Source organism: Nasonia vitripennis, chromosome 3 (genome assembly GCF_009193385.2).
Source record: "Nasonia vitripennis strain AsymCx chromosome 3, Nvit_psr_1.1, whole genome shotgun sequence".
Lineage (NCBI taxonomy): Eukaryota > Metazoa > Arthropoda > Insecta > Hymenoptera > Pteromalidae > Nasonia > Nasonia vitripennis.
In genome coordinates, this window is record NC_045759.1 from 19,979,083 (window position 1) to 20,005,262 (window position 26,180).

Below are 26,180 nucleotides of genomic sequence, written 5' to 3' on the forward strand. Positions count from 1 at the left end.
AGGTAAATAAGTTAGGTAAATTAATCATAATTATTAAAAACGTTTATTTAAAAATATTGTTAGTTATAATATCGTTTATCAAAAGCTGGCTCAATCTTTCTTATAAAAAATATATAAATTGTTTAATAACATCAAATATCCCTATAGTCTTATTTTTGATTTTTACAATTTAAATCTTGGCATCTGGATGTCTTTCCATTATCATGCCAACTCCCTGAAATAATAATATAGATTAATTTTTCTGTAGCAAAAATCGTTGTAGATACATAGATTTTTTATTTACCTGTCCACCAGCCGCACATGCTGCAATGAGACCAAATTGTTGATCTTCCTTGATCATTCTGTTAGCAGTGTGAGTCGCTAATCGTACACCAGTGGCCGCAAAGGGATGTCCGATAGAAAGAGAACCTCCCCATGCGTTCCATTTCTTCAAATCGGGAACGCCAACTTTTTGCTGACGTTTCAGATACGTTTTAGCGAAGAATTCAGAGTCAAGAGCCTTCAGATTGGCCAAAATTTGTGCAGCAAAGGCCTCATGTACTTCCCAAACTCCAATGTCTTTCAGAGAAAGTCCAGCTTTCTCCAGAACCTATAAAAGATGTATTTCATAAATATAAAATATTTAATTTAAGAGCATAATGGATGTTGTCGACTTACTTTGGGAATGGCATAAGCAGGTCCCAGCAAAAGTTGATCTTTGGGATCCTGAGAGACATAGGTGAACTCTCTTAAATAGGCTTTGGGTTTCAGTCCAAGTTGCTTAGCTTTTTCTTCAGTCATAATCAAACCAGCTGAAGCACCATCAGTAAGGAATGATGCATTTGCAGCTGTGACTGTTCCATAGGGTTTCACAAAAGCAGGTTTAAGCTTTGCCAATTGCTCCTTGGTTGATACTCTGATACCATTGTCCTTGTCAACAGCGTTTTTAACTCCAGGAACTACAAATGGCACCATGTCAGTGAAGTGTCCATTCTGGTGGGCTTGAGCTGCTAAAGTATGCGAGCGCAGGGCATACTCATCCTGTTCCTCTCGAGAAACTTTAAATGCAGCTGCAAGTCTGTCACCACTGTGTCCCATAGTTTCATTGGTAGAAAATTCAGCAACAGCTGGTAGCTAAGAATTAGAACAAAATGTTGTTTACAATTTACTTTAGTACTTCAATCCTAGAGTAAATCAATTTTAGAAATTTCAGGCTAATTTTCACTTACATCTGGAACAAAGTGTCCTGGTCTGATTGTGGCCAGAAGAGCAAGTTTCTGCATTGGTGTCTTAGCCTTATTTGCTCTCAACATCAATGATCTCATGGCTCTGCTGTGCCTAATTGGGATATCAGACATGAATTCAACACCTCCAGCAACAATGGTATCATATATTCCAGAGTGGATTAGGCCTATGCCGGTGGTCAGGGCCACATTACTACTAATGCAAGCCATAGTGACAGTGTGAGCTGGTGTGTGCTCGCTGTAACCAGCTGCAAGGGCAGCTTCGCGAGCAATGTTTGAAGTTCTTACTTCCTGCATAACAGTACCATAAATAACATAGTCGATGGCATCTTTCGGGATACCTGTCTTCTTCTGCAGATTTCTGAAGAAAGAAAAAAAGGGAAATATGAATCATTTGATAAACTCAAAGACTTAAGATTCTATCAATATTGATACTTACACAAGAGTTTCTCTTGCAAGATCATGCGCTATGAGCTTGCTGTAATCTGTGTTTGATAGCAAAAATGGAGTTCGAACTCCATCAACATAGACTATGTTCTTTCTCACTGGCGCAGATGGTTTAGACACAGTTGCATAACTTTTTCGATTAAAACGCGACGGATCCCAGATAAAAGTGGCTGTTCATAAAAGCAAATTTGATTTATCAAACTTATTTTGTGATTTGTTTATTGCCAGTATGCATATTCATATGATCAGTGATATTCTCATTAATGCAATAAATGAAGCAACTCAAATCAATTCTCATTCGAATCAAGCTATTGATAGTCAAAAAACAATTCAATAGAAAGCTGTCTCAGTTATTTGTTATGCCATAGATGGATATACGTATGCACGTCTGCTAATTCATGATGATTAATCATTTTATGGCAGACTGCACTTTGAACTCTTTTTTATCTTTCCTCTCAAAATTCCAAACTAGTCAAACAGGAAAAAAAGTATGGAAATTACCTTGGGGTGCGACGTGGTGGAAGCGGGGAAGATTCTTCGCGACGAGTCCTGACATTATATATTACAATTTTCTTCAATCGGTCCGACTAAAGGTTATACTTATTTACAGTGGGTCGTTGAGATTTTGCAGACTCGCGGCAGACTTTCTACAAAATGAGCAGAAACAACGGGTTAACGGTTCGAATATATAAATTGCCGAATTTCGGCGAGTATACGGAAACTCTAATTATGTAAGCTGTAGGTGTTACCTCTAATATTTATCAAAAATACTGACTGCTGGAGCAAAAGTGAACAGCGGTGTTCTGTTCTCAGTTCTGCGGAGCGACGAGCCAAGGACTGGACGATTGCAGAGATGGACTTTGTACCGACTTCTGACGTCACGTGCGTTAACGGGGCACACATGTTATACTTGAAAATGAAATGGTTCTAGGCACAGTCCTGCTGTTGGTGTCCATGTGTCTTGTGGGTGTGTATGAGTACCTACTGCACTTGAGTCTCCTCGTCGGGTATCAAACCGGCGTATTATCTTTAGTGTATATACATAATTATTGGAAGCGAATTTGCATTACCGACTGAGTATTAGAAAACGGACAACGTTTTGCACAAAATCCCGGTGATACTTTGAAGTTTTCTTTACTCAGTGCAAAAACTCATTCACCGATAATTTCCAATTTATATGACGGAAAACATATGTTTAAAGCGAAGAAACATAGTGTTCGGTGTTATTTACTTAAAATAAATGTCAATTAGTCTGCAGTTTGATAGAATTTGTATGCACATATTTGGTAAACAAACTTAACCTCACTTATGACCCAAAATATTAACATAAACTTCTTTTATTTATAGTGAAATATAAAGTGAGAAGACAACTAAGCAATTTGAGATTGGATAAAATGGCTTTCAGGCAGAAAATTGTGTGCGCAATAGTTGAATCAACTAAAAGGATTCTGAAAGTTTACGTTCCAAAGCAAGAGTAACAAACTGAAATGGAGTCTTCGTAAATATTTGTAAATATCAACCTAAGTAATTTTTTTTTAGTTTGATTTCGATGTTTATTTTGAATATTAACACAAAACATACATATTTTTTAGATGCTTTGCTTACCATGCGATTGACGTGATCTTCGAACAAAGGTATTATTTTGTTTTATTCCACTGATGTCTTAAAATAGGTGCAATATTTGTATTTTATCTTTGATTTCAATATAATTAAAAATATAAAATGGGTGCAAGTCCTAGAAAGCGAAAGAATTCTTTAATCGATATTAATTATGGCGAGATAAAAAAGCCTCACTTGGAAATCACTTCAGATCCACAAGATGAAATAGAAGAAAAATTATCAGAATCTGAAAGAGATAATGCTGATCCAATAAATACCATTAAAGCTAATGTCCCTCATAAATTAATTAGACTTATGTATAAATTGCAGTTATCATTATTATGTTCATTCAGAAAGTTTCTGCATGATCAAGAATATGATTCATTGACAGTAGAATTTGACGATAATGAACTTGATAAATTTCATGATATTGTTATGAGCAATAACAATAGATCTGCCCATATTCATATTGAATATTTAGATAATCAGCATGTAGATAATGAAATTAATTACACTAAGTTGTTTGCCAAAAAGGAACGTTCATTTTCCATCAACAACTACTTTGATAGTTTTGTGAGGCATACAATATGCAAAAGCAATATTTCACAAAAGAAAGTAAGATACCTTATAATATATACTAATGCCAGTTTAGATATAGCAGAAGATATGAAGTTGAGACAACGACGTTGTAGAATTTTTTATCCCTTTAAATTTGATAAATTGGATATTGAAAAATGTTACATATTGAAAGATTTACTGTTTTCTACTGATGACATTGCAAAGCAACAATTTTACAAAATTTCACAAGAAGAAGATACAAAAACTGAACTATTGAATCGTCTGGAATTTTCACTTGCTATGCAAAAAGAAATAAAGAAAAGTCAATATTCTGAAGAATTCTTGACAAAACTAAAAGAAAAATTTTTAAGCAAATTGGTGTTTGCAGTAAATCAACCTAGTAGAGAAGAATTGGAACAAATAATGAAGAATGAAATGAGCAATATTTTAGAAAGTTATACAGATTTAAAAGAAGAAATATTGAATGCTCTATCACGTGCAAAGAAGAACAATTTATCTTTGATTTATCAATTCTGCGTTTTGTTATTCACTCTACATGATATGTTTACACTGGACAAAATTTCTTTTGTGACTCTGAAGAGTGACTACTTATCTAATATCATTAAATTTTCTTATAAAAAGAAAATTAGTTATATAGCACCTTATGCAGCAAAAAAAAATATTAATTGTACTCAATTGTTTCCATCAAAGCTGCTACATGATAAAAATATGTTTTGTGTTAACAAGTACTTTACAGCTTTTCTGAAAGAATTGGAAAATGGCATGGACATAAAGTTCTTTATTATTTATACAAACGGCAGTCTAGATATTAATGAAGACAATGAACTAAAAAAAGGAAGGACAACTGAATTTTATCCTGTCAAATTTGAGATTATAGATATTCAAAAGAAAAGATATAAGGTTTTGAAAAATTGTTCTTTTATCAACAGCAACGGACTCTATCAATTTGCCAAAGAAAGCACTGCAATGCTCAAAACTCTACTTAAGTTTCCAGCTTCTATAGAAAGAGATAAAACTAAAAGTTTTGATGAAAGCGAAGATGAAATCAAAGAAAAATTTATACATAAATTAATTTTTGCAACTACTCAACGTGATATTCAGCAATTGAATAATACTATTAAAAGTAATATCAAAGAAACGGATGTTTCTTACTCATATGAAGAGTTACATGAAGTAGCTCTTCGTTGGTCAGAATCTTATGACTTTGGCCCTATTACAGTTAAAGTAATGAGAGAGCTCTTAGATGATGTAAAAAATAATAGAACTAGTCACCGAAAGATCCAAAGTGAAGACATAATAGCAGAAATCAAGTTTGCCAAAAGTGTGGTAGGCACCGAGGGATCACCTTTATTTAATCAATTTTTGCATTTCATAACCAGAGGAGAGGGCAAGAAATTTATCGAAAACTTAAGTAAGAATGGCATAGACTTGATTAATCTATCTTGCATATTGCAAAAAACTGGCTCGCATGGCATCCAAGCTTTCAAAAACTACTATAATCTTTTCTTCACCGAAAAGGGAAATGCAACGCAATATTTGAAGATTTTAGAAAAGAATAAAATTAATTTAGCTGGGATATCAAGTATTTTGCGGGGATCAAGAATATATGCTACGAGTTCTTTTGAAGAGCTATTCTTCATGTTGTTCGATGAAAAGGGAAACAAAACGCATTACCTAAAATCATTGGAAAGAGAAAAAATCAGTATGACTAACATTACCAGTATTTTAAGTGGTGCCGGGTCGCATGCTGCAAAAACATTCAAAGAATTATACGACCTCTGGTTCGACGAGCAGGGCAATAAAACTAAATATTTGAAATCTCTGGAAGAGAATAAAATAAATTTAGTCAGTATGTCCAGTATGTTGCACGGATCAGGATCCAATGCTGCGAAAGCTTTTAAGGAATTGTACGACGTTTGGTTCGACGAAGACGGAAGCAAAACCGATTATCTGTTAACATTGGAAAAGGAGGGCATAGATCTCGCGAACGCGACCAGCATTTTAAACGGGGCAGGATCTAATGCCGCGAGCTCTTTCAAGAATTTGTACAATCTCTGGTTCAACGAGAAAGGGGTGAAGTATTTGGAAAATCTGCAAGAGAACAAAATAGATCTGGCCAACATGTCTTCCATCATCAGAGGAACTCGCACCGGCTGTTCCAAAGTTTTCGAGAACTTGTACAACTTGTGGTTCGACAAAGAAGGGAAGAAAACTCGCTACTTGAAATCCTTGGAGAAAGAAGGCATCAATATAACCACAGTGTCGATGATTCTAAGCGGTGCTGGACTCAAGACGTCCGATGCCTTCAAAGCTTTATTCGACTTGTGGTTCGACGAGAATGGCTGTAAAACTCGGTACTTGAAAAATTTGGAAAAAAACGAAATCAGCTTGAGCACCGTGTCGGCCATACTACGCGGTACTGGATGCAACGCCGCGAAATCCTACAAAGATTTGCACGACCTTTGGTTCGACAAAGACGGAAACAAAACGAATTATCTGATATTCTTCGAGAAACACAACATCCACCTGAACAGCGTCGTCTCTCGTCTCCTACGCGGAGCAGGCGCCAATTGCGCGTCAACTTTCGCAGCTCTGCATAATCTCTGGTTCGACGAGGATGGAAACAAAACCAAGTATTTGAAAACTCTCGACGAAAAAGGAATACCCCTGAGCCTCCTGATCAGCGTTACGTATGGCGCGGGAATATACGCCGTGAAGGCTTTCAAAAATTTGCACAATCTTTGGTTCGACGAGGAAGGCAACAAGACCCAGTACTTGGAGATCTTAGAAATGAACGAAATCGATCTAGATCGCATGTGCAGCATAGTTAACATGGCCAACTCCAGCGCTGCGAAAGCTTTCAAAAATCTGTTCGATCTCTGGTTCGATAAGGACGGAAATAAAACGAAATATTTGACCGTGCCCGAAGAAAACGACGTGTCCTTTTTCGTCACCACTCGAATTTTGGATTCTGCCGGAAGCGGCGCCGCGGTGGCTTATCAGAACCTTTATGATCTTTGGTTCGACCATAACGGGAAGAAAACGCATTACCTCAGATGCTTGGATCTAAACGGAATCAAGCTGAACGTCATGTCCAGCATTCTGTACAGATCTGGAACTGGCGCTGCTAAGTCTTACAAGAGTTTATGCGATCTTTTGTTCGATAGCGAGGGCAACAAGACGATCTACGCGAAGCGATTCGAAGAGAACGACATACATTTGGCTAACGTGTCCATTCTTCTGGGTAACGCCAGAAACAAGGCCACTAATAAGTTCCTCAATTTGTACAAGCTTTGGTTCGACGAGCAGGGACGCGCGACCGAGTTGTTGCTGAAGTCTCTAGGAAAGCGCAAAAGGAGATAGAATGCAGCTCAGCTTTGACATCACAATTAGGTAAAGATAAAACTATTTTTCGCGGTGCTGATTTTTCACGATGAAACTCGTTATAATAGCGTTTTTATTTCATGTTTCAGATTACATGCTGTATATTTATGAACAATTAACTTAAGATTGTATTTTTTATAAAAAAGACTTTACTTTACCATGGCTGTGATAAACATTAAATACCTCGTAAAATACTGTAGCATTTACCGGACGTTTTTGATGTGAGTAAAAGTTTAATTTACGGTCTAGCATATATCGATGAAATAAAATTGTACATTTTGATTTTATTTTTGCAGCAAGCGGCCGATTTTCTCGCTATCTGTTAAAAAAGAAAATGAACGAAAGAACTGCGTTTTTTCTCATAAGGTTATTCACAGTTAAGGTAGTACTTGTGTAATCTGTCATGAAATATATATTTATAATAAAAAAGCAACGACGAATGCAATATGCGTTAAAATAATTGTTAATGTTTATTTCTTACAGTTTACTCTCACTATACAACGAATCATCTTCAACATAATTATATCATTCAAAACTTACTCTATACCAGTTTCGAAATCGGTTAAATGAAAATTGTTTAATAAACCATTGATTCGAGAGGCAGCCCACATTTCAATCCAATGCCGACATTAAACATTTTTCACATAACGACACTCAGCTTATTAGACAATTTCCATCGATTATCGCTTGCATGTAATAATAATTTCATCTATCCGGTTCGTTACGCTTCCTTACGACGAACAGACATAAATTTTGCAATGCAATAACTCGACGTAATTGTTGCGCGCGCTCGCAGCATATACTTTTTCTCGCGATTGAAAAAGCATCTCTATAACACGCGCTCATGTTTTGCTCTGACAACATTTATAGTTTTATTCAACATATAACACTTATACACGCAATCTCCGTTACATCGTTATATATATATATATTTTTTGTTTGTTCTCTCTTTGTTAAACCTTCTATTACTCACGTCGTAAATTCAGAACTGCCTTTGAGGCTCTCACTGTGAATTTCGTATTTCTTCCACTCTCTCTCTCTCTCTCTCTCTCCCTGTTGTACGTTGTACACCTAAGCTTTGCCGTCCCGACTCTCTCCTTGTATTATCTTGGCAAAGTCACGTCGTTACCTGCTACAGCTTCTCCTGAACTTTACTCAAAAGGACGAATATAATCATATACGTGTTTATTTTCGATCAAACGAAACTCGCGCACGCATATATGTAGCTAAGAACTGAAACGCGTCTTTCGGCAGCGGAGCTGAACCTTATAAAAATATTTGTCATCGTCGTTCGGTGCGTCGTTTCGAAAATATTTTGTACTTTGCAGATAACAACGAAGCGAAAATGAATTAAAAAAAAACAATCAAATTTATATATATATACACTGCACTAAACGAACATAATCATACATAGAGTAATAATGGCAAATTATCACAACCGGCGAGTAACGCGTCTCTATACATCCACACGCACAGTTGCCCTATACACGCCGCGTTAAACATTTAGGCTGGCTCTCGCTGACGATAATATTTTGAACAACGGCTCGCTCGAGATATACACGCAAGAATTATCGATCCACAAAATATACATCTCCCGGGATATGTACTTTTATTGACAGTTAGCGTTGATTTCCTCTCAGTGTCACTGCATCAGTTGCTGCGTTTTTCTTCCGTATCGTCGTGCCATCCTCGTCTCTTGGAGTCTTTTAGGAGTTCGTGTGGGGCCGTCTCGCGATCCACTCGGCGATGGCTGGAATCGCGTGGACGCGCTGTTTGAGCCGGCGAAGGGCCGGATAGCTTTCCAGGGCCGACGGCCCGAACATCTGCTCGAAGTTCTCGAGGGCCACGGCGAACACGAAATCCGCCCACGTTGTCTGCAATCACGGATGGTCGATTCGAATGTATTTCCATTTATCGCACGTTATGTGCATATTTATACTGATACGAATAAAAGCCGAGTCTTACGGTCGAGCCAACGGCGTATCCGTCGTTCTGGCCGATGGTCTGCTCGAACTTGTTGAGGAAGAACGGTATCGTCTCCTTCACGAATTTCGCCTTCTTCTCCTCTTTTTTAAACAAATCGTCCTCCTTCTGGAACTGCAGCAGCTCTGAAATCGAAGCAATATCAGATTTTGGTTTGAAGCTCCCGGCGTGCGATCCGATAATTCTCAATCGTGTCTCGTATCGAGTTTTATTCTGCTTTCTCGATATGTCTAAACTCGACATTTCGTTTATCGGAGTAGGGAGGAAATGGAAATCTAGTTGTCGTTCTCTAGCTCTCGCGCGAACAAACAGAGAGGGATATACATTCGAGCATAAAAATTTTAATCAACACCGCTTGCTACTGCCTGTTCGTTTGCGTTCTCGATTGGAAATTAATTAGAGCTTCCCGCCGCGTATATTTGGTTTGAAAATCGCTTCTCGAGCAACGTTGCTTCTATATATTCGTCGTATGCGTATATAATAACGCCGAGGCCCTTTCAATGTCGTACTTTAGTAAAAATCTGCCGCGAACGACCTCGATGTACATCTACTAAAATCCTGCAAAACATTCATCGGAGCTTAAATCCAGCGCTGGATTTCAGCGGCGTGCTCGCGTGTATTATAGGAAACGTCGATGTAACCCAGTTACAAGCGAGCATTATGCATCCGCAAATGGGGAGAGAGAGAGAGAGAGAGAGAGAGAGAGATAGACTCACCCTGTTTGAGGTCGCCGAGACTGTCGACGAGCACATCGCAGAGCATCGCCTCCCACTCGTCGCGTCCGGCTAGTCCGTGCTTGCGGGCCAGGTAGCGGGCAATCGCGTTGCTCTGGGCTATCGGCTGCCCGTTCACCTCCAGTACCGGCAGCTGTCCATACGGCATCGCTGTAATGCACGCGCATATTCTTGAATATATTGGCTACACTTAATCTGCATACGTTGAATTTTCACTCTTTATATGCGGCGGTAGAGTCACAGAACTGACCCCCCAATTAAAAAAAAAAAAAAAAAGAGCGAACGACTCGCTAAATCACACACACAATCCCATTAAAACGCAATTCGATGCAATTTCTTTCTCCGCGCGGATTTACGCTCGCGATTACGATCTGCTCATCCATTTCAGCCTGTATACCTACGTATATACACACGCCTTCGTTGCACAGCGGCGGCGTAATTGTTATAGTATTTTGAAACGCGAGCGCAGCCGCAACGGCGGCATACTCATTAACGCGCGCGCAAACGCTGTATATATTACTCGCTTTCGCGAGGCAGTTCCGGAAGCACAAGTGTGCGCCTCGACCCGCGAAACGATCGAGTTGCCTGCAAGCTCTCTCGACTCGTTTTTAATTGTTTCGCGCGGACTCCTTTTTTTTTTTCTCTCCATACGCCGTGTACGCGTAGGTGTATATTTGAAATGAAATTCAGATTTTTCAAACAAACAAAGTACAATTACTCTCTAAGGGAGCTTCACACGCGGCGTAATTAAATTTTGCCCGAACAGCGAGCTTTTTTATTCCGACAATGGAGCTAGACTGGTGTAGCGTTAGTGAATACAGAGAGTGAGAGGAAACACAAGTGTATAGCGTACGGGACAACTTACACTTTTTTAATTCGGGCCAGCGCTCCTTCGGGAGCCGCTCGTCGACGTAATCCAGCCCGGCGTAGGCGAGCACGTAGCGAATGTGCTCCGCCCGGCCCCGAGCGTTGAAGTAGATTAGCTTGTAGCTGGGCTGCTGCTCCTCTGCCATGTTTATTTTGCCGCTGCTCGAACTCTGCGGAAGACAATTTTCAAATTAGCCGCCTATTTTCGCCCTGGCGGTACACACACAATCCTTCATCAAAGCCCCGCTCAGTACTGATTGATATTCACAACGTCGTCCTTCCCTCCGGCCCTCTCGTCAAAATCAATATCTCGCGCGTCGAGTGCCGGCTCAAAATTAATTACACCTCCAGGGAAATTTTCCTAATTAAAAAAAAAAGAGAGAGAGAGAGAGAGAATACGAGAGCGTCAAAATGAAAATTACGCGGCCTCGATACTGCAGTATACTCTCGGTGGTGCGATGGATGAAAAAGGTTCTCCGTAACGTCGGATCGAATCTTATCACGAGAAGGGCGGATTCGAAGGTGTAGGCATATAATACCGTGTACCGCGTGGGAGGAGGAGGAGATTTAATAAGAAAACTCGTTCGGGGAAAAAAGTTCGACTACTCGCTCCGATAATCCATGCCTCCCGCGTATACAACGTAACCGACTGTGTGATCCGCATATCTCGCGGAGGAGGAAATCCATCTCGATTGTATAATAACGCGAAATGAGTATAGAAAATTTGAGAGTGCAATATCACACGCGACTTAAATTATACGCCTGCAATACGTGTACGTTGGGGAAAAAAACGTCGATGCGGAGACGTAGAGAGTCGACTATACGTGCGAATTTTCTCTCTCGGAGCCCCGCGTTTGCCAGGTGCCACTTGACACGATCCGCGATGGAATTATGCTTTTGATGTCGCCGAGCGCGCTGGAAATTCAGTTATTCCAAGGAGAGATCGCCGCCACTTTATCGCGAGCGACCAAGTGGAATTTCGTCATCTCTCTCGAAACTGTCCCTTATATTTTCGAACGCGATTATGTATCGCGTCGAAGTAGCGAAAAAAAAAACATGAAAACTCGTTCGATCGCTCGGAACCGCAGAAGAGCTTCTTATACACGTCGTATCTCACGCCTCGTGCACTGCTATACCCGGAAAAAATACGTGAGAGAGATATAGATATTTTCCTCCGGGAGAGCCGTTAGAGCTTTCCCGATATTTCGCGCGTTTTATTTCCGCGGGATTTTTACGGCTCGGCGAGGAGGAGGACGTGCTCTGCCGCTGAACAGGTGTGATTTCAAGAAGTTTGCTTTGCTCCTAGCTCTCGCTCTGCGAGCGTGATTTTTTTTATAGATATACTATACGTGATACGGGAGTTTCGCTCGAAGCTTATACGCGATCGAGAGAATGAATAAATATAAGGAAGCTCTCTGAGATCCCGTTCTTTTTATTATTTATACAGCTTCCTCTCTATCAAGCCGGAAAAATTTCATATTAGCGCAATCGGTTCGAAGTTAAACAAAAGAAGCAACTGCGGTATGTCGAATCAGTTTCTCCACGAGGAATAGTACATTGTACAACAAGGGGCGAAAACGACCATTTTCGCTCCTCTCGATTTCCGATTCTCAAATTATTTTAGGCTCGTTCTACCTTATACAGGGAGCGAAAATGGATTAATTTATACCAGGTATTATGACCAGGGACTCTTGCTCTACATTTTGACTGACGCTCGCGGAAAACCCTATTTTCGGTCCACTTTATAGGCGCCGAAAATGGTCATTTTTATGCACGTGTTATATAACCAGCATATTACGTATCGGAATATAAGGCCGCCACAAAGATGTATTGAAATTTTCCTCTCCGCGACATTATATATGCACTTTTCCGACCCTATTATATTAGCGATATACTCGTCACTCCGCACGTGTGCAGTGCTTTATATTTACTTCGCGTTATTCGCTCGATTTCATAACGTACTTTTCTTCAGCGCCGCCGTCGAGAGTCAGCTACGTGTAACGCTTACGTCAAAACGAGCCGAGATAGAGATATGAATATTTTCATATGAAAAGAAGAATATTAAGCGCGAGCAGAAAGGCAGCCGGCTATTGTTGTATATACATTATATGCGCGCGTCGGACAATATAATGCAAGTTACGCTCGGAGCTTTATCGAAATCCGAAAATCCGCGAGCGCACATTATATAATAAAGTAAAACGGAGAAAAGCCCTCGAACTTTGTTTTCCCTTGCACAGCTTCCATTCGTTCTCTCGCGCATAAATCGCAGCAGCCGCGCCCCGGGGGGCGTAGAAACTCAGACACACGCGAGGTCGTATATATCTATATATACGGATGCATCGCGCTTATCTATCTGGCCTATATATTTCTCGCGCCTCTTCTCTCCGGCGGGTTTCCTTCCGCGCGCGCCTCTAGGTATTATTGCCGAGGACGAGATAACGCCAAGGGACACGAGCTGCTGCTGCTGCTGCAGCGCTTGTGAATGATGCGCCGCGACGATGCGATGCTTGCTCGCTTGCAGTGCGGAGCTGTCTTATCGAGCCGAGTATTTTTTAAAAAGGGCGATCGGACGACGACTTCATTGCGGTATTGTGTAAGGGAGAACTATCTCCTTCGTCCATCGTTCCTTGTGCGGCTCCCACTTGGCGCTAGTCGCGGTGGCTTTCTAATTTCGATTATATATACGCTCTGCACTGATGCGCATTGGCGCACACGCGAGCCGATCATTACCCTCGAAAACGAGGGGGTGTTTATCTCGCCGGTATCAGAGACCGCGTGCAGAGAAAGCGAAGCTCTCTCTCTCTCGCTCTCTCTCTCTCTTGCGCGGTTATCGGATAGGACTTTCGGTAATTTCACCGTGCGGTTATTGTCATTGATTTATAACTATTTTTATGACCCGTATAGTTCGCGCGCGCGCGTGTGTAAACTCGCGCGTAAACCAACGCGGCAACAAGACAAAACGAACTATTAGCATCGCTTGCCTATATATACTTCGAATTAACAACGTGCGCAAAGTTTCGAGATGCGCCGCGGCTCTGTTCTGTTAGCAGTATAGTTTATATACGCGCACGCGAACTAAATTGACGGTACATATAACACGATCTTCCGGAGAAATCGAAAACCGCGCTGTTTACACGATGAAGATCGATCGTTAGCTGTTAGACGTCGAATAGCGGCGCGCGGTTTAGAAATATATACAAGGCACTAAAATAACAAAGTACCAAAGCGGCCATTGTTACAGCGTCGTCGTCGGCTAGTATTAATTGGAGGACGTCGGCGGCGGCGCGTATTTATGGCTGTCATTGTTCCGGACAATGCAGCCGACGTATTGATGCGCGCTCTACTGCCGTTTATACATGTATAGCTCTCGCGTGGATATGTACTTTCGTGTGTTTGCTCTCTCTCTCTCTCTCTCTCACTCTCTCTCATCATCATCCTCTGCTGTTGCTACAAACAATATACGAGCGCGAATTCGAGACTATCGCTTTCGATGCAGATTCGTATCGGATTCTATCGTAATACGTTTGTTTGCATAATGCGCGGAGGAAAATCGGAGCTTGCATAATTTGCGAAAATTCCGAGTGTTCTGTCCCTTAATTAACTTCGAAGTGGAAAACTCTCGCTCTTAAGCTCTTTGGCGGGGAGAGAAGAAGAGAGCAAGTTCGCCGAGCTGATGGCCGAGTTTTTAATGATAAAAAATTCCTCGTCACGGCTCTTGGCGTGTATATATATATAAAAAGGGAAAATTGATTTCGGCGACTAGGGAGATAAACTCCAATGTATAAGGCCAGTCCAAAGCCTTTTACGCCCGTACTCTTATTCCTCGTCCTCGAGAGCATCTTTTCACCTGCACACACTCTGTATATAATTAAGTACGTCGGGCCGTTGAATCGGCGGCGAAAAAGTCCGAAACTTCTCTTCGCGGCTAATGGACTCGTCGGTGTGCATATTCGTCGCGGTAGTTCGAAAGTCGGCTATGTATATACGCGCGCAGAGTCTCTGCGGGCCGAAAGTCGATGGCACGAGTGCGCCGAGTCGGCCTTGGATGCGCGCGACTCCTCGGCTCGTCCATTGAAAATCCCGCGCGAGGGCCGCGACCTTCCGCACCTGCTTCTGATCTCTTTCTCTTCTTCCCTCTATACATCATAGGCGTGTTACTCGCGCGGCTCATCACCTCTTTCGCGTCTGTTTATTTTCGTCGCGGTGGCTTATTTTTTTTTTTTTTTTTTTTTTTCGGCGCGGAGCCTGATATCGAAGGGGGAGATCCGGCTGCTATATGTCGTGTTGGGTTATTTTTGCGCCGAGGGATTTTCGCGCTCGCGTCGATCGATGTCTGATATTATATAGGCGATTGGTGGAATTGCCCTGTTGTTTTGTTTTGTTTTCGCAATAACTTATGCCCTAGGCGGAATGAGTACGAGTTTCGTGAATATCCACGGGATTGAATACATATTTTTCCCCCATTGGAAAGCGAGCTGAATAGAGAGCCAACGATGAAAAACCGACTCGCATACAGCGCGAATGTCGAGTCGCTTTAATATTCCGAGGAAATACTTGCTTTAATACTCAGAGGGAAAAAACGGTATTATATTCTATATGGGAGAGAGAGAGAGAGAGAGAAAAATGGAAAGGCTAATTTATACCATTCAAGATGCTCAGCCGCGCTGTTGTATAGGTTTCACAATACAAAGCTTCGTTGACAAAACTCTCATCCGCCATCAGCAAACGTTTACCCGTAAAAAATATTTACCCGCATTTTCGGTCTCCGCAGCGTATACAAGCCGCAGTCGCGCCCAGTTTCAACGATATATCGATTATCCGAAAGAAAATCTCTCCATCAGAGCTCGCGCATTATGTCTCTCTGTCATCATCGCATCTGCGCCTCTCTCGTCGACGAGGAGAAAAAAGCTCGTTTGTCCGAGACACAGGCGCGCGATTAGAGACTCTGATGGGAAACCGCACAGCGGGACAGCTATACGATACGCAGTAGCCGAAGCGCAATTAGCGCCTCATCTCGAGATCCGGCTTGGGCGGGAACATTCGTTTTTCTTCTCTCTTTACAGAGTGTATTATGTAAAATCACGTCTATACCGTGCGACTGATAACTTTGAACCAGTTTCTCGTTTGCTCTTGCAATCAGAACTCGCGCTGAACATATATTCGCAGCTGAAACTTCGAAAAGGCCGCTGCGTCGATATATCGAATCGATTCCTCGCAATATTCTCGCACCTCGTCGTCAGAGCGGCTCTCGTCATACTCGCGTCGCTTCGGGGCTAATTACCGATTACGCTCGTTGTAGCGTCGACGACACCTGTATAATTAATCGGATTCGCCCCGCTCGATCTCGAAGGCGCGAAGGAATCGTTGCTCCTTCTCTGGAAATTATAAAAGTCGCGAGAGGGATATGATGGGCGGTCGTAATTAACGATGGCCTGTCTTCGAATCGGGGGAAGAGAGGTGCGGTGGCTTTGCCGACCCAATGCCGCACCGCAGCGCGACCGTTACTACTTGCACACTTGCGCCGATTCAGCGCGTTCGCTTGTCTCTTATTTACATCGATGGGAGCGTTGCGGATGAATTTCAATTTCAGAGGATACAAGTACACGCGCGTAAAACCGCGTTGGAATTATACGATCGCTAATAACGTGGCAGAAGCGCCGTAAAAAAAAGTAAACATTTGCCCAGAGCCGCGTTACCGTCGCAACACGTCGCGCCGATATCCGTCGTTGGCTTCAAATATTTAAATATTTAATCCGAAATGGGTATATGTTGCAAAGCCGAGTTTTGTATCGTAGTAGTGTAATTTTCGAAAAGACCAACATTTTCGTGGAAACGTTGGAGGACGATGCGGTGAGTGGAAATAGTTTTGCTTTTTTTTTTGGGAAAAAGTGTACAGCAGCGACGCAATGTTTGGGAAATAGCGAGAACAAAAGATCTCGTCGAGGGTTTTTGCAAATTTTGACTGCGCGCGGGGGCGGAAATAAATCACGAGAACAATATACGCGAGGAATACTCGGATACGACTGTAAAAAAGCAAACTGTGTATCCATTATCCCGAACAAAAAAGTAAGTCGATAGCGTATTCCCTGAGGATCCATTATCGGCCTCGTTGAAATTCGTCGACCGCTATATACATCAGAAGAGCATCGGCATCCACCTGCGGAAGCGAGTTTTTTCAGCCGCCTCTCCTAATGGATCCCGATCTACTGGCGCTCAAACGGCGCAACTAACAGATATAAACGCTATCAGCCCCGACAATGATTAAACCGCTCTTGTGCCTGAATATATATGTATATGTGTATAACTCTCGCCGTACCCGCACCCCTGGCTTGTGTGTATAATACACTGCATACAGAAGCGAGCAGCGGCGGTGCGGGTATCGGGTGGCTCGGAGAAGCCGAGAGTATATAAGAGAGAAGTTAGATTGGACTAGTTAATACATCGCGTATAGACGGGCTCGGTTACGACGCGCTTAGTAGCAGCGCGACTTTTGCTCTTCGCGGAGTTCGCGCCGTTTCTTGTAATTTCGCACGGAGAAGCTCGAACACTATGTACGCACTAAGGGGGAAAGTCCAATTTCCAAGGAAAAAATCGTCGGTATACTCGATCAATCAGATCGTCAGCTCGAGTCCAACGCCTCGATCGGAGGCCTTCGCCTTCGTCTTCATCCCGCACTTTCTCTTCGCCCTGAAGATGCGTCGAATACACTCGGCTGAGCTCGCCGTCAAAGGCGCGCCGATTAATAACCCGAGATTCGGCGCGTGGAATCCCTCGGCTGTTTACGCGCCGGCGATAGAACGAGGCTACTCGAAAGGACGCGCGGAGCCGAGCTTGTAATATCGAGAAAGAGGAGCGTTTGGCTGGTAAGGGAAATTCGGAATGGGCGTGAAGTGAATCGATGAATTATAGAATGCACCGAAGCAAAAATTCTACGCGGTATCGATGTGCTGTTGACGATTGATTTTTTGTAATTCTGATGGATTCAAACGGGGGAATATCCCGATTGAAATTTCGAGATTATACATCGTTTCAGATTTACAGACCACAGTGTTCCCACACCTTTAACGAGTCCACGTGCTATGTAATGACATCCTTAGCTTCACCCACGCAAAGACCAAACCACGGCTCCTCGACCCGATTCAATCTCCCGCACACACATATACAGCCGAACAACATACCGCTGCATCGATGAAAATATAGAAATTCGCTAACGCGTGCAGAAGCGGCTTACACACACACACACACACACACACACACGTCGCCGAACGAAAAGCACTTGACACGGAACGCTCCGAGTGTAGCAGCGATGAGCTTTTCCACCTACTCTCGCCTCTCCCGTTTTTTGCGCTCATTCGCGGACCCGCGCGCGATTATTCAAAGCAGGTGTTCGCCGTTTTGCTTCGTGGCGCGGCGCTCTGAATTTTTTATCAAGCTGTGCGTCAACTTTTTTCACGAGCGTTTCACAAGATTGCCGAGATTTCTCCCCCTCGACGAAATATACTAATTCATGTTCACTTCTGCGGATTGACTTCGAGAGGGCGAACTTTGTACTGTATACGTATATACATTAGGGGTAATCTGCTTAACGAGCCGTCCTCGCTCATTCGACGCTAATGTATGCAAATTGAGCGTGTTATGATAACATCGACGGAGAAGTGGTGTATATTAACGATGATTAATTTCAATTCGCAGCAGCGGTACGAGTGTCTGATGAAATTAGTGTATAATCTCGATCGTCGAGAGAAGCGAAAAATCGGGATCCAGATCCGCCAACTCGACAGAGCTGAACGTAAAGCACAAAAGCTCGCCTCGAATAGCAGACGACCGTTTCAATTTTTCAACAAATGAACTCTCGCTCCTCACAGAGGGCCACTCTTTCTCTCTCTCTCTCTCTCTCTACTCTTCTTTGCGCTTATTAAATTTCGAGAGGGAGCTTTTAAAATTCCTCACTCGCTACTTAGCTCCGGCGCGCTAAATGAGGTGAGCTTTTTTTCCACGAAAGCTCCGGCCGCTTAAGCTTAATTCGACCGGCACGCGCCAATTTTTCTCACTCCCCCCCCCCCCCGAAACTTTTCGAGTAAACAAACGCAGCTGAAAAATGTCGCCGAGTATAATAAACGTGCGTTCGCGAGGGATGAATTATTGAAGCTGGAATTTTCGTAGCGATAAATTCCGGCGCCGATAAAGCACGAGGAGGAGAATTTTACGTCGCCGCGCACGATGCTATGCTTTATGGGAGAGAGAGAGAGAGAGACAAGCCTATGATGTATGGCTATGAGGAAAGAGTCGAATTTCACTGAAAATTGTCGAAAATCTCCACACGTTGGTATATTATTTATTACGTGTGGACCAACTCGAGCTACATCCCCACGGGAGAGTTGGCGAGAGGAAACATTTGCACTTTTAGGGCTGGAACTCGTGACAGAACTTCCTTAACGCAGTTTCGTTTTTCGCTCAACTTTTCCTTTACGTATAAGCTATCTAGTTTGCGCGACTGCGTGGCAGCGACAACGACGAGGAAAAATAATGCTTTTCACAGCGAGAGTTTCTTGCAAAACACTCGTTAGGAAAACAACGTAGTTTTATACACAAACGAGAGAATTCTCGATCTCGCATATAGTCCGGCGATGATGTATACGGGCTTATTTTCTTTGCGCCGTCGGCCTTTTTTTTTTTTTCATTCCAGATATAAATCCGGAGAATAGAGTGTCGCCTTTGGCCGCACATTAATCACGGCTCCTATTCGCAATACGCAAGAGTATAGAAGAACGTTTACGATCGCAATTTTCGACAGTCGCGATTGTTTGATGATGATGATCATCATTTTCGGGCCATTGTCGGGAGGATTCCGGCATATTGTGTCGTCTATACTGCGCGCAAGCGTCTCTATGACCTTGGCCCCAGTGTCGCCGGCTAATTGTCCGCTTAATTGCACTCGCCGCGACGGCGGGCCCTCTCCGAAATTGCCCGGTGATAATTGCGCCGTACAATGCTGACGATTATAATGAGTCTCTCCTCCTCGTTCTATCTGCGTCGCAGTTGTTTAGCCGATGGGGAGGCGAAGCCTTCGTCGTCGGTAAACTGCGTGGATTATTTTTTTTTTTCTGCCTCGAATCCGACAGCTGCACCGGATCTCGCGACGTCAGCTGGTGATTCTTCCGGAACGGCGATAAACTTCTTGTAAGACACTGTGATTCAGCCGTGATTATAATGATTCTCGCGAAGGTCGCGTGCGAAACCCTTTTAACTAATGAAGGAAACTCGAGCTGGACGAAGTACAGAAGACAGCGTAGTCCTCCGAGAAAATTACTTTGGTGTATAATCGAGTTCCGGCGATATTTTCGTGCGTGAGTTGGCGTTTTCATAGCTGCCCGATATTCCGCCAACTGCGTAGGCAAAGGGGAGAAGTTGAAGCTTTTTCCTGTATACTCTCGCGCTTTGCGAGATTTTTTTTCGAGAGGGGGGCCTTTTTAATGAAAGCGGCATGATCGGAGAGAATTTAATTCGCGATTTGTTGCGTATCGATCCGGTGCGGTGCTGTAAAACGGTTTATATGGTGATAAACGGAATAAAAGCGCGAGGTCGAGGTTGCCCTCGTGGAAAATATAAATCGAGATTCTTCTCGGATTTTTATAACTTTGACCGATGATTACATGCATCATACGTTGCGAATATAGCGTATATAACGCGACGTTTTGATGGATCGCCGCGGCCTGTACTCCTTCGATCTTGATATTCACGTCGGCTCGTATTAGGGAAAATTCTGATCTCTTAGAATCTTCGAATTCAATCATCAGCGCGTGATAATGGAAGCTATTTACTTAATTAAAACGTCCCTCGCGCGTATGGAGAGCCGCGGAATTCCGATCCGAGTATTAGCTCCGTCCGATCATTTCTTAATTAAGGCTTCATTAAAGGCGCCGCACGTGGACTCTCCACTTACCTAATTGAAACTCTTCTACCGCGCAGCGAGAAGTTTGCGGTTTATTATTCGCTGTTGTGTTTTTCTTCTCTCCGAAAAAGAGCGATTAGAGAGCGTATAACTCGTTCTCGCACCTCGAGATATAAATTCCAATTCGACGAGAATTCCGACCCTTTGTTCTTCTTTCTCAGCGCGAGTATAAAGAATCATTAGGTGAGAATGAAGCCTCTTTTCTCTTCCCTTCTTCTAACGCCGCCGGGGCTGTAAACTGCGAAAAAGACGCGCTGTTTTATTTTACGCCTGTCTTTGATAGTTTTTTTCTTCCAAGAAGTGGCTGATAAAACGAGAGCGAGGCGTGCGGGATTTCAAAGTTTACAAATAACGGATACACGCATCGGCCCGCAGTGCTGTGTACACGTCGTTAACGCACTTTTTACGAGCTGTGTGTACCGAGATTCGAGGATTTTCGTGGATGTACAGTATACACGTCTTGTATCGCGATTTATCGTCGTGTGCGCGCGATGCTCCTCTTGGATACCGGCGCGGATCGATCCGGAGCAGAAGACTCCCTGATGCGCAAACACGCGTGCAGGAAAAATAAAGAGAGAAATCTTTTTCCCGAGCGACAGCCGTGTAAAGAGCCCTTCTGAAGCCTGCAGTCGCACACATGCCAATTTCCAATCCAGCGCAGGAACAAATGTGCCATCCCGCCTCCCTCATTTTCTCTCCATTTTCTCCCCCCTCGAGCTCTTCCATCCCACACGCACACACACACACGCATACACAGAGAGCGACAAGCGCGCGTCAGCAGTCGGAGATCCCGTCGATTCTTCATTATCCGCTCGTCAGGAGGTTCCGCCTTTTTCTGCGTTCGACGTCGCGAGGCGTTTTCCCTTTGAGCCCTGCAGCCACTCGAGTGAATCGAGCGAGAGATTGAAAGACAGAGGGAGGAATTCTAACGAGATAGCTACATGTCATCAGTAGTATAGTGGGGTCGAGTTGCCACTCCAAGCTTTCGGTTCCTCCGCGAGTGCTGGGAACAAGTGCGCGTCACTGCCGATCCGAAGAGATTTTTTCCGTGAAATTTAACTCCGTAGAGTTACGCCCTTTTTGAACACTGCACAGCCGAAATATGAGAGTCTATACGGTCTGGGCGCTGGGCAAACATTGAAATTCGCGCAAACAAATACCCCTTTCTTTCTCCGCAGTTTCGCAAGCTCGACTTTCCCGCTTTTTTTTCGACTGATACCGTACACCCCCGAGCGAGGGTTTGAAACTTTTTCCGATCGCTCTGTGTGTCGACGGTATAATGGGTACCAACGCGCAAAAGCTCGGCTTTAAATATTCGGCATACATTTTTCGTCGATTAAAAATTCAGATCGAACGACAACTGCGTGTCTGTTTTCGATAGGATTCCCGTCAGAGCGAGACTTTGGCATATCGCGATTTCAAAACACAAAGTCCTATAACCATCCAGCTTAATAAAAACTCCTTTCCCCCAAAGACACAGTGGGCTCTCTCTCTCTCTCTCTCTCTCTCTCTCTCTCGGCGGAATTCCAGGTCGGTAAATTGAAATCGATTTGTCGCGCGCTTTAGGCAAAAGTGACAACGGCCGCGAGAGGACTACTGTACACGGTATAATTGCGTTCGCGACTTCGCGTGGGAGCAAGGATCGCGAGTGGACCGCGTTGCGTGCGATTTCGGCGCAGAGAATTACTGTTGCTCTCTGATGATTGACGCGCGCGCGCGTAGGAATTTTATCCACGACTTCTTCATTCCGCGAGGAATACAAAGACAGCTTTTTTTCATTGGCAGTGCGCTCTTGTTTTTTCTCCTCGCGCATATGCGTCACTCGGAAAAGGGAGATGAAAATGTATAATGTATTCGATCGGTATATTCGAATTGAATAAAGTTAAATGAGATTCTCTCGGCGAATGATTTAAAGTTTCTCTTAAGCACCGTTGATGCTCTCTGCCTTTTTAACGGGTATTATAAACCGGATGATTCCCGGGGTTGGGAAAGTCGCGGGCCAACTTTGTTTGGAATAATCATCGAGTGCTATTGTTTTTTTTTTCCTGAAAAATCCACCCGAACAAGCTTTAAAAAAAAAAAGCGAGCGAAAGCTCTAAACGGCGCGCTTTGTTCGGCATTCGTATGCGTCGTTGATTAAAGAAGTCAACAATGGGCGCGAAACGAACTGTGCAGCTTCTCGGCAAACAGCGACGAGTGACGGAGAAAAGTCGTGGAAAAAAGCGAAATCGAATCAGGCCAGCTGTGCTTCTTATCCTCCGCGTTCGAAATCAAAACACATGCGCACATTTAGAATAGGCAGACTATATCGAGCGCGCATAAAAAATAATACAATCCGCTGGCTCTATAGTAGCCTACTCCGATCCGTCGAATCTATTTTCGCTCGCGATCGCTGCCGTGAAGTATATATCCGCGACTCTAGCCCCGCGGTATAGCGTCCAAGCCCTTCGCTCGTTCGAATCGATACACACCTGCACAGCAGCGTCGGCACTAGCCCCCCGAAGAAGCTTTCGTCTAACGTTCTCGTGTGCGTGCGTGTGTGCGTGTGTGCGTGTGTGTGTGTGTTTACGATGTACTCACCGTCGGGGGAGAAAAATCCGTTCGCACCCCCTCGCAGCGCACTTGTATACAGAGTCGCACTCTCTTTCACCACCCGCGCGAGTCAGTCTCCACGTGATCGGCGAGACTCGTTGGCGCGGCGGCGGTGGCGGCGGCTGTGCAGGTCCGATCCGAGCTCGCGGGGGTTACAGGGTTGACTGAGAGGCGAACTCGCGGAGCAGCCGACGAACCGCGATTGCGGCGGCGCGCGCATGCCACCCCTCCAGAGCACCGACTGACTCGTGTGTGCGTGTGTGTGTGTGTGTGTGCGTCGCCTTAGCACTGGTGGTTCGCCCAGGCCCGCCAGGAGCCTTGGGCTCTTTCTCTCTCTCTCTCTCTCTCTCGCCCTCAGGCTGGCGGATGACCCTCGAGGGGGTGGTGGTCGCGACTCTTCTCGCGAGGAATATATGGAGAACGTGCGCGTCGCTCGAGAGGGTTGCGATGGCGGAGAGGTGTTGCAAATGGGTGAAAATGTATAAGGGGGTGAGAAAGGGCTGCAGGAGAATCGCGGAGGAATGTTGTTCGACGAGTTGCGTGTATTCCGGAACTATAGGATAATTCTCTTGAACAATATCACTCGATTCTAGTTATAAATAAACACAGGGCTGTGGGTATGTACACCCTCAATCGCAATTCCTAGTAATTTCCGTAATAACGCGACTATAAGCGGTAAGCGCTCAGACAGCAGTCGAAAGTAGTCAAGCAAAGTGAGTTTATTTGAACGCAGGCTCTTCTCCAACCCCTTGAACTCTTCGGCTCTCTTCGGCCAACGAAGATAGGTGGCGCACGACCGCTTTTCCATTTTCCTCGTCGCTATCCACGCGCCCACTTCATAACATAAACACAGAGCTACGTTTATGCGAGAAAAAAATGTAGTTCACTCGTGAATGCGGTCTGCAACTATATATATATATATATATATACATACCTACAGCCCTCGAGTACCACACGTACACGCGCATATCCCGTTGTTAATGTATCTGCAAATGAGCGACTGCTCGCTGATATTCAGACTCGTGCGCCGCGGGAAACTCGATGCGATGGAATTAACCTACTTTAATTGTTGTTGGTAATTAGGCGATGTCAAAATCGCGCCTGAATTTCCGGAAACGTTGGCAATTTCACAGCGCGACCTCTTTTGAAAAAAAAAAAAATAAATAAATAAAAACACATCGATCCTCGAGATACACCCCGGCAACCATCGACTTTCGATCAATACCTATATACTCTCGCTCCACTTGGAGGAATCAAGTCCGCGGAATTTCACGAGCGCAGCGAGAGATGTACCGTCGCGTTTCTTTTTCATTTCAAGGACCAGCAGGTTTTACAATCAAAGAAAGACTCGCCCCGCTGATTTTTCATCCGGCGCAATATTTCAACTCGAAGCTCGGCTACGTATTTCTATATAAATGCGCATGCTGTACCTATAGATAAATGTGAAAAGCGTCGAATAGATGGAAGCCGCAAAAGAAAAACAAAAAAAAAACAATCTCCTGACGGCGGCGGTTAAAAGTTCGACACAAGGAATCTGCAGGCGTAACCGGCGACGCGTGTTTATGGGTATAGACTCGATATGGGGTAGAAATTGATTTCTACTCGCGCAGGAAGGTCGTCGCGATGCATTTAGAGATGCATTGGTATGCACGTGAAAGGAATGTCTCGGAAAAATGCGGAGGTATTTCGGCTGCTTATCGTCGAGCCATGAAATATGGATGCACGTTTTGATTTCGACGGAGCGACGCGAAGGGTGGGCTTAGGTGGGATTTGGTTGGGGTAATGTATTCTTATGAATTTTGCCACCGCGAAAAGCTTTCCGCATAAGGTCCGAGGGGTGAATGTTCATCGTATACCTAATTACCATATATATACTCACTAAATTCGCCGAATCGTTACAGCGGAGCATCCCCGATCGATTCGGTCCATCCACGCGTCCGTCGAGCCGTGCATAGTCTCATCAAACCGCAGAGCACGACTGCTTGCGGTGCGCCTCTCTGCGTGGGATGTACACACGATCGAGTGCTTGATCCGGTCCGTTGACGCTCTCGGCCTCAAAAGATGTCGTACGTTCGGCTATATCGAGCGGATAGGCTTCTTTGCTTCGGAAAGTAAATCTCCTCGTGTTTTCGGAGCGCGCTTTTTACGATCAGCACCTACTGCTCGTCCTCCGCCGCCGATGTCAAGGTACCATAGCGCGCCCAACCCGACCCGCTTATATGCTAAGCATTACGTCGAGCGCTGTCGGCTTAATTGTCGCAGTAGCGGCCGAGCAGTGTGTGTGTGTGTGTGTGTGTATAGATATAGCGAGCGGGCCAGTTAGTTTCATTACGTTGCCTCGCCATCTTCGCGCGCACAATAATGGGACAAGCGAGCAACGGGGCCACTAGGCCTGCGTGTGTCACCTACAGACCCTTTATATTCTCGGTCTCGGATATTCTCGCGATGTCTCTTCTCGGGCTTTGTTCTACTGACACTGCGAGGATTCGCCGGATGACGGCTCGCCGTTTCCGGTAAATTCGCCACCCCCGCGTCCCCCTCGACCGAGTCTCATAAAACGCGTCTTGAGAAAGCAACGAGTCGAGTTCGCGGGTATCATCCCCTGTAGATTGCGTAGAATCTCGCGTTAAAATCCAGCAGTCCGTCGAACAAAGGCCTGCGTCGAGGCGCAGCAAAGGTTACCAAGGCTATATCCGGCCGATGCATCGCCTCGTCGCGTGCCCTCCAGCCAGCCTCTCTGTCCACGCATGCACACAAAGGCGTAGACACTGCAGGCATCGCCATAGCCTCGCTCGATCTGTGGCGGCGAAAAAGCCGTAG

At 44.3% G+C, this 26,180-nt stretch overlaps 3 protein-coding genes and 1 long non-coding RNA gene across 7 annotated transcripts; 1 reads left to right on the plus strand and 3 right to left on the minus strand.

Annotated features, from left to right (window-relative positions):
• Positions 1–20: 20 nt before the first annotated feature.
• Positions 21–2,674, minus strand: LOC100115579 (trifunctional enzyme subunit beta, mitochondrial). The gene is made up of 7 exons (XM_001606325.6): positions 2,420–2,674; positions 2,172–2,317; positions 1,663–1,840; positions 1,209–1,584; positions 658–1,113; positions 284–589; positions 21–214 (listed from the first exon to the last, which is right to left on the minus strand). Exons 2-7 carry the CDS (start codon positions 2,224–2,226, stop codon positions 170–172), a joined length of 1,416 nt encoding a protein of 471 aa, XP_001606375.1. The 5' UTR covers positions 2,227–2,317; positions 2,420–2,674; the 3' UTR covers positions 21–169.
• On the plus strand, positions 2,548–7,689 carry LOC107980470. 2 transcript variants are annotated; one of them, XM_031927992.1, is made up of 5 exons: positions 2,548–2,637; positions 3,018–3,178; positions 3,263–7,241; positions 7,322–7,453; positions 7,529–7,689. In XM_031927992.1, exon 3 carries the CDS (start codon positions 3,393–3,395, stop codon positions 7,209–7,211), a length of 3,819 nt encoding a protein of 1,272 aa, XP_031783852.1. In that variant the 5' UTR covers positions 2,548–2,637; positions 3,018–3,178; positions 3,263–3,392; the 3' UTR covers positions 7,212–7,241; positions 7,322–7,453; positions 7,529–7,689. The 2 variants fall into 2 exon arrangements, with proteins under 2 accessions (XP_031783852.1, XP_031783851.1); XM_031927991.2 differs by lacking the exon at positions 2,548–2,637 and adding an exon at positions 2,760–2,941.
• Positions 7,680–26,132, minus strand: LOC100120287 (glutathione S-transferase). Of its 3 annotated transcripts, none has more exons than XM_031928000.2 (6): positions 26,043–26,132; positions 25,240–25,962; positions 10,815–10,986; positions 9,932–10,099; positions 9,198–9,340; positions 7,680–9,106 (listed from the first exon to the last, which is right to left on the minus strand). In XM_031928000.2, exons 2-6 carry the CDS (start codon positions 25,267–25,269, stop codon positions 8,939–8,941), a joined length of 681 nt encoding a protein of 226 aa, XP_031783860.1. In that variant the 5' UTR covers positions 25,270–25,962; positions 26,043–26,132; the 3' UTR covers positions 7,680–8,938. The 3 variants fall into 3 exon arrangements, with proteins under 3 accessions (XP_031783860.1, XP_031783861.1, XP_001603942.1); XM_031928001.2 differs by lacking the exons at positions 25,240–25,962; positions 26,043–26,132 and adding exons at positions 20,760–21,006; positions 23,349–23,531; XM_001603892.5 differs by lacking the exons at positions 25,240–25,962; positions 26,043–26,132 and adding an exon at positions 23,349–23,561.
• On the minus strand, positions 24,062–24,647 carry LOC103315926. The gene is made up of 2 exons (XR_004227302.1): positions 24,295–24,647; positions 24,062–24,215 (listed from the first exon to the last, which is right to left on the minus strand). It is a non-coding gene; the product is annotated as an uncharacterized LOC103315926 (long non-coding RNA).
• Positions 26,133–26,180: the final 48 nt, after the last annotated feature.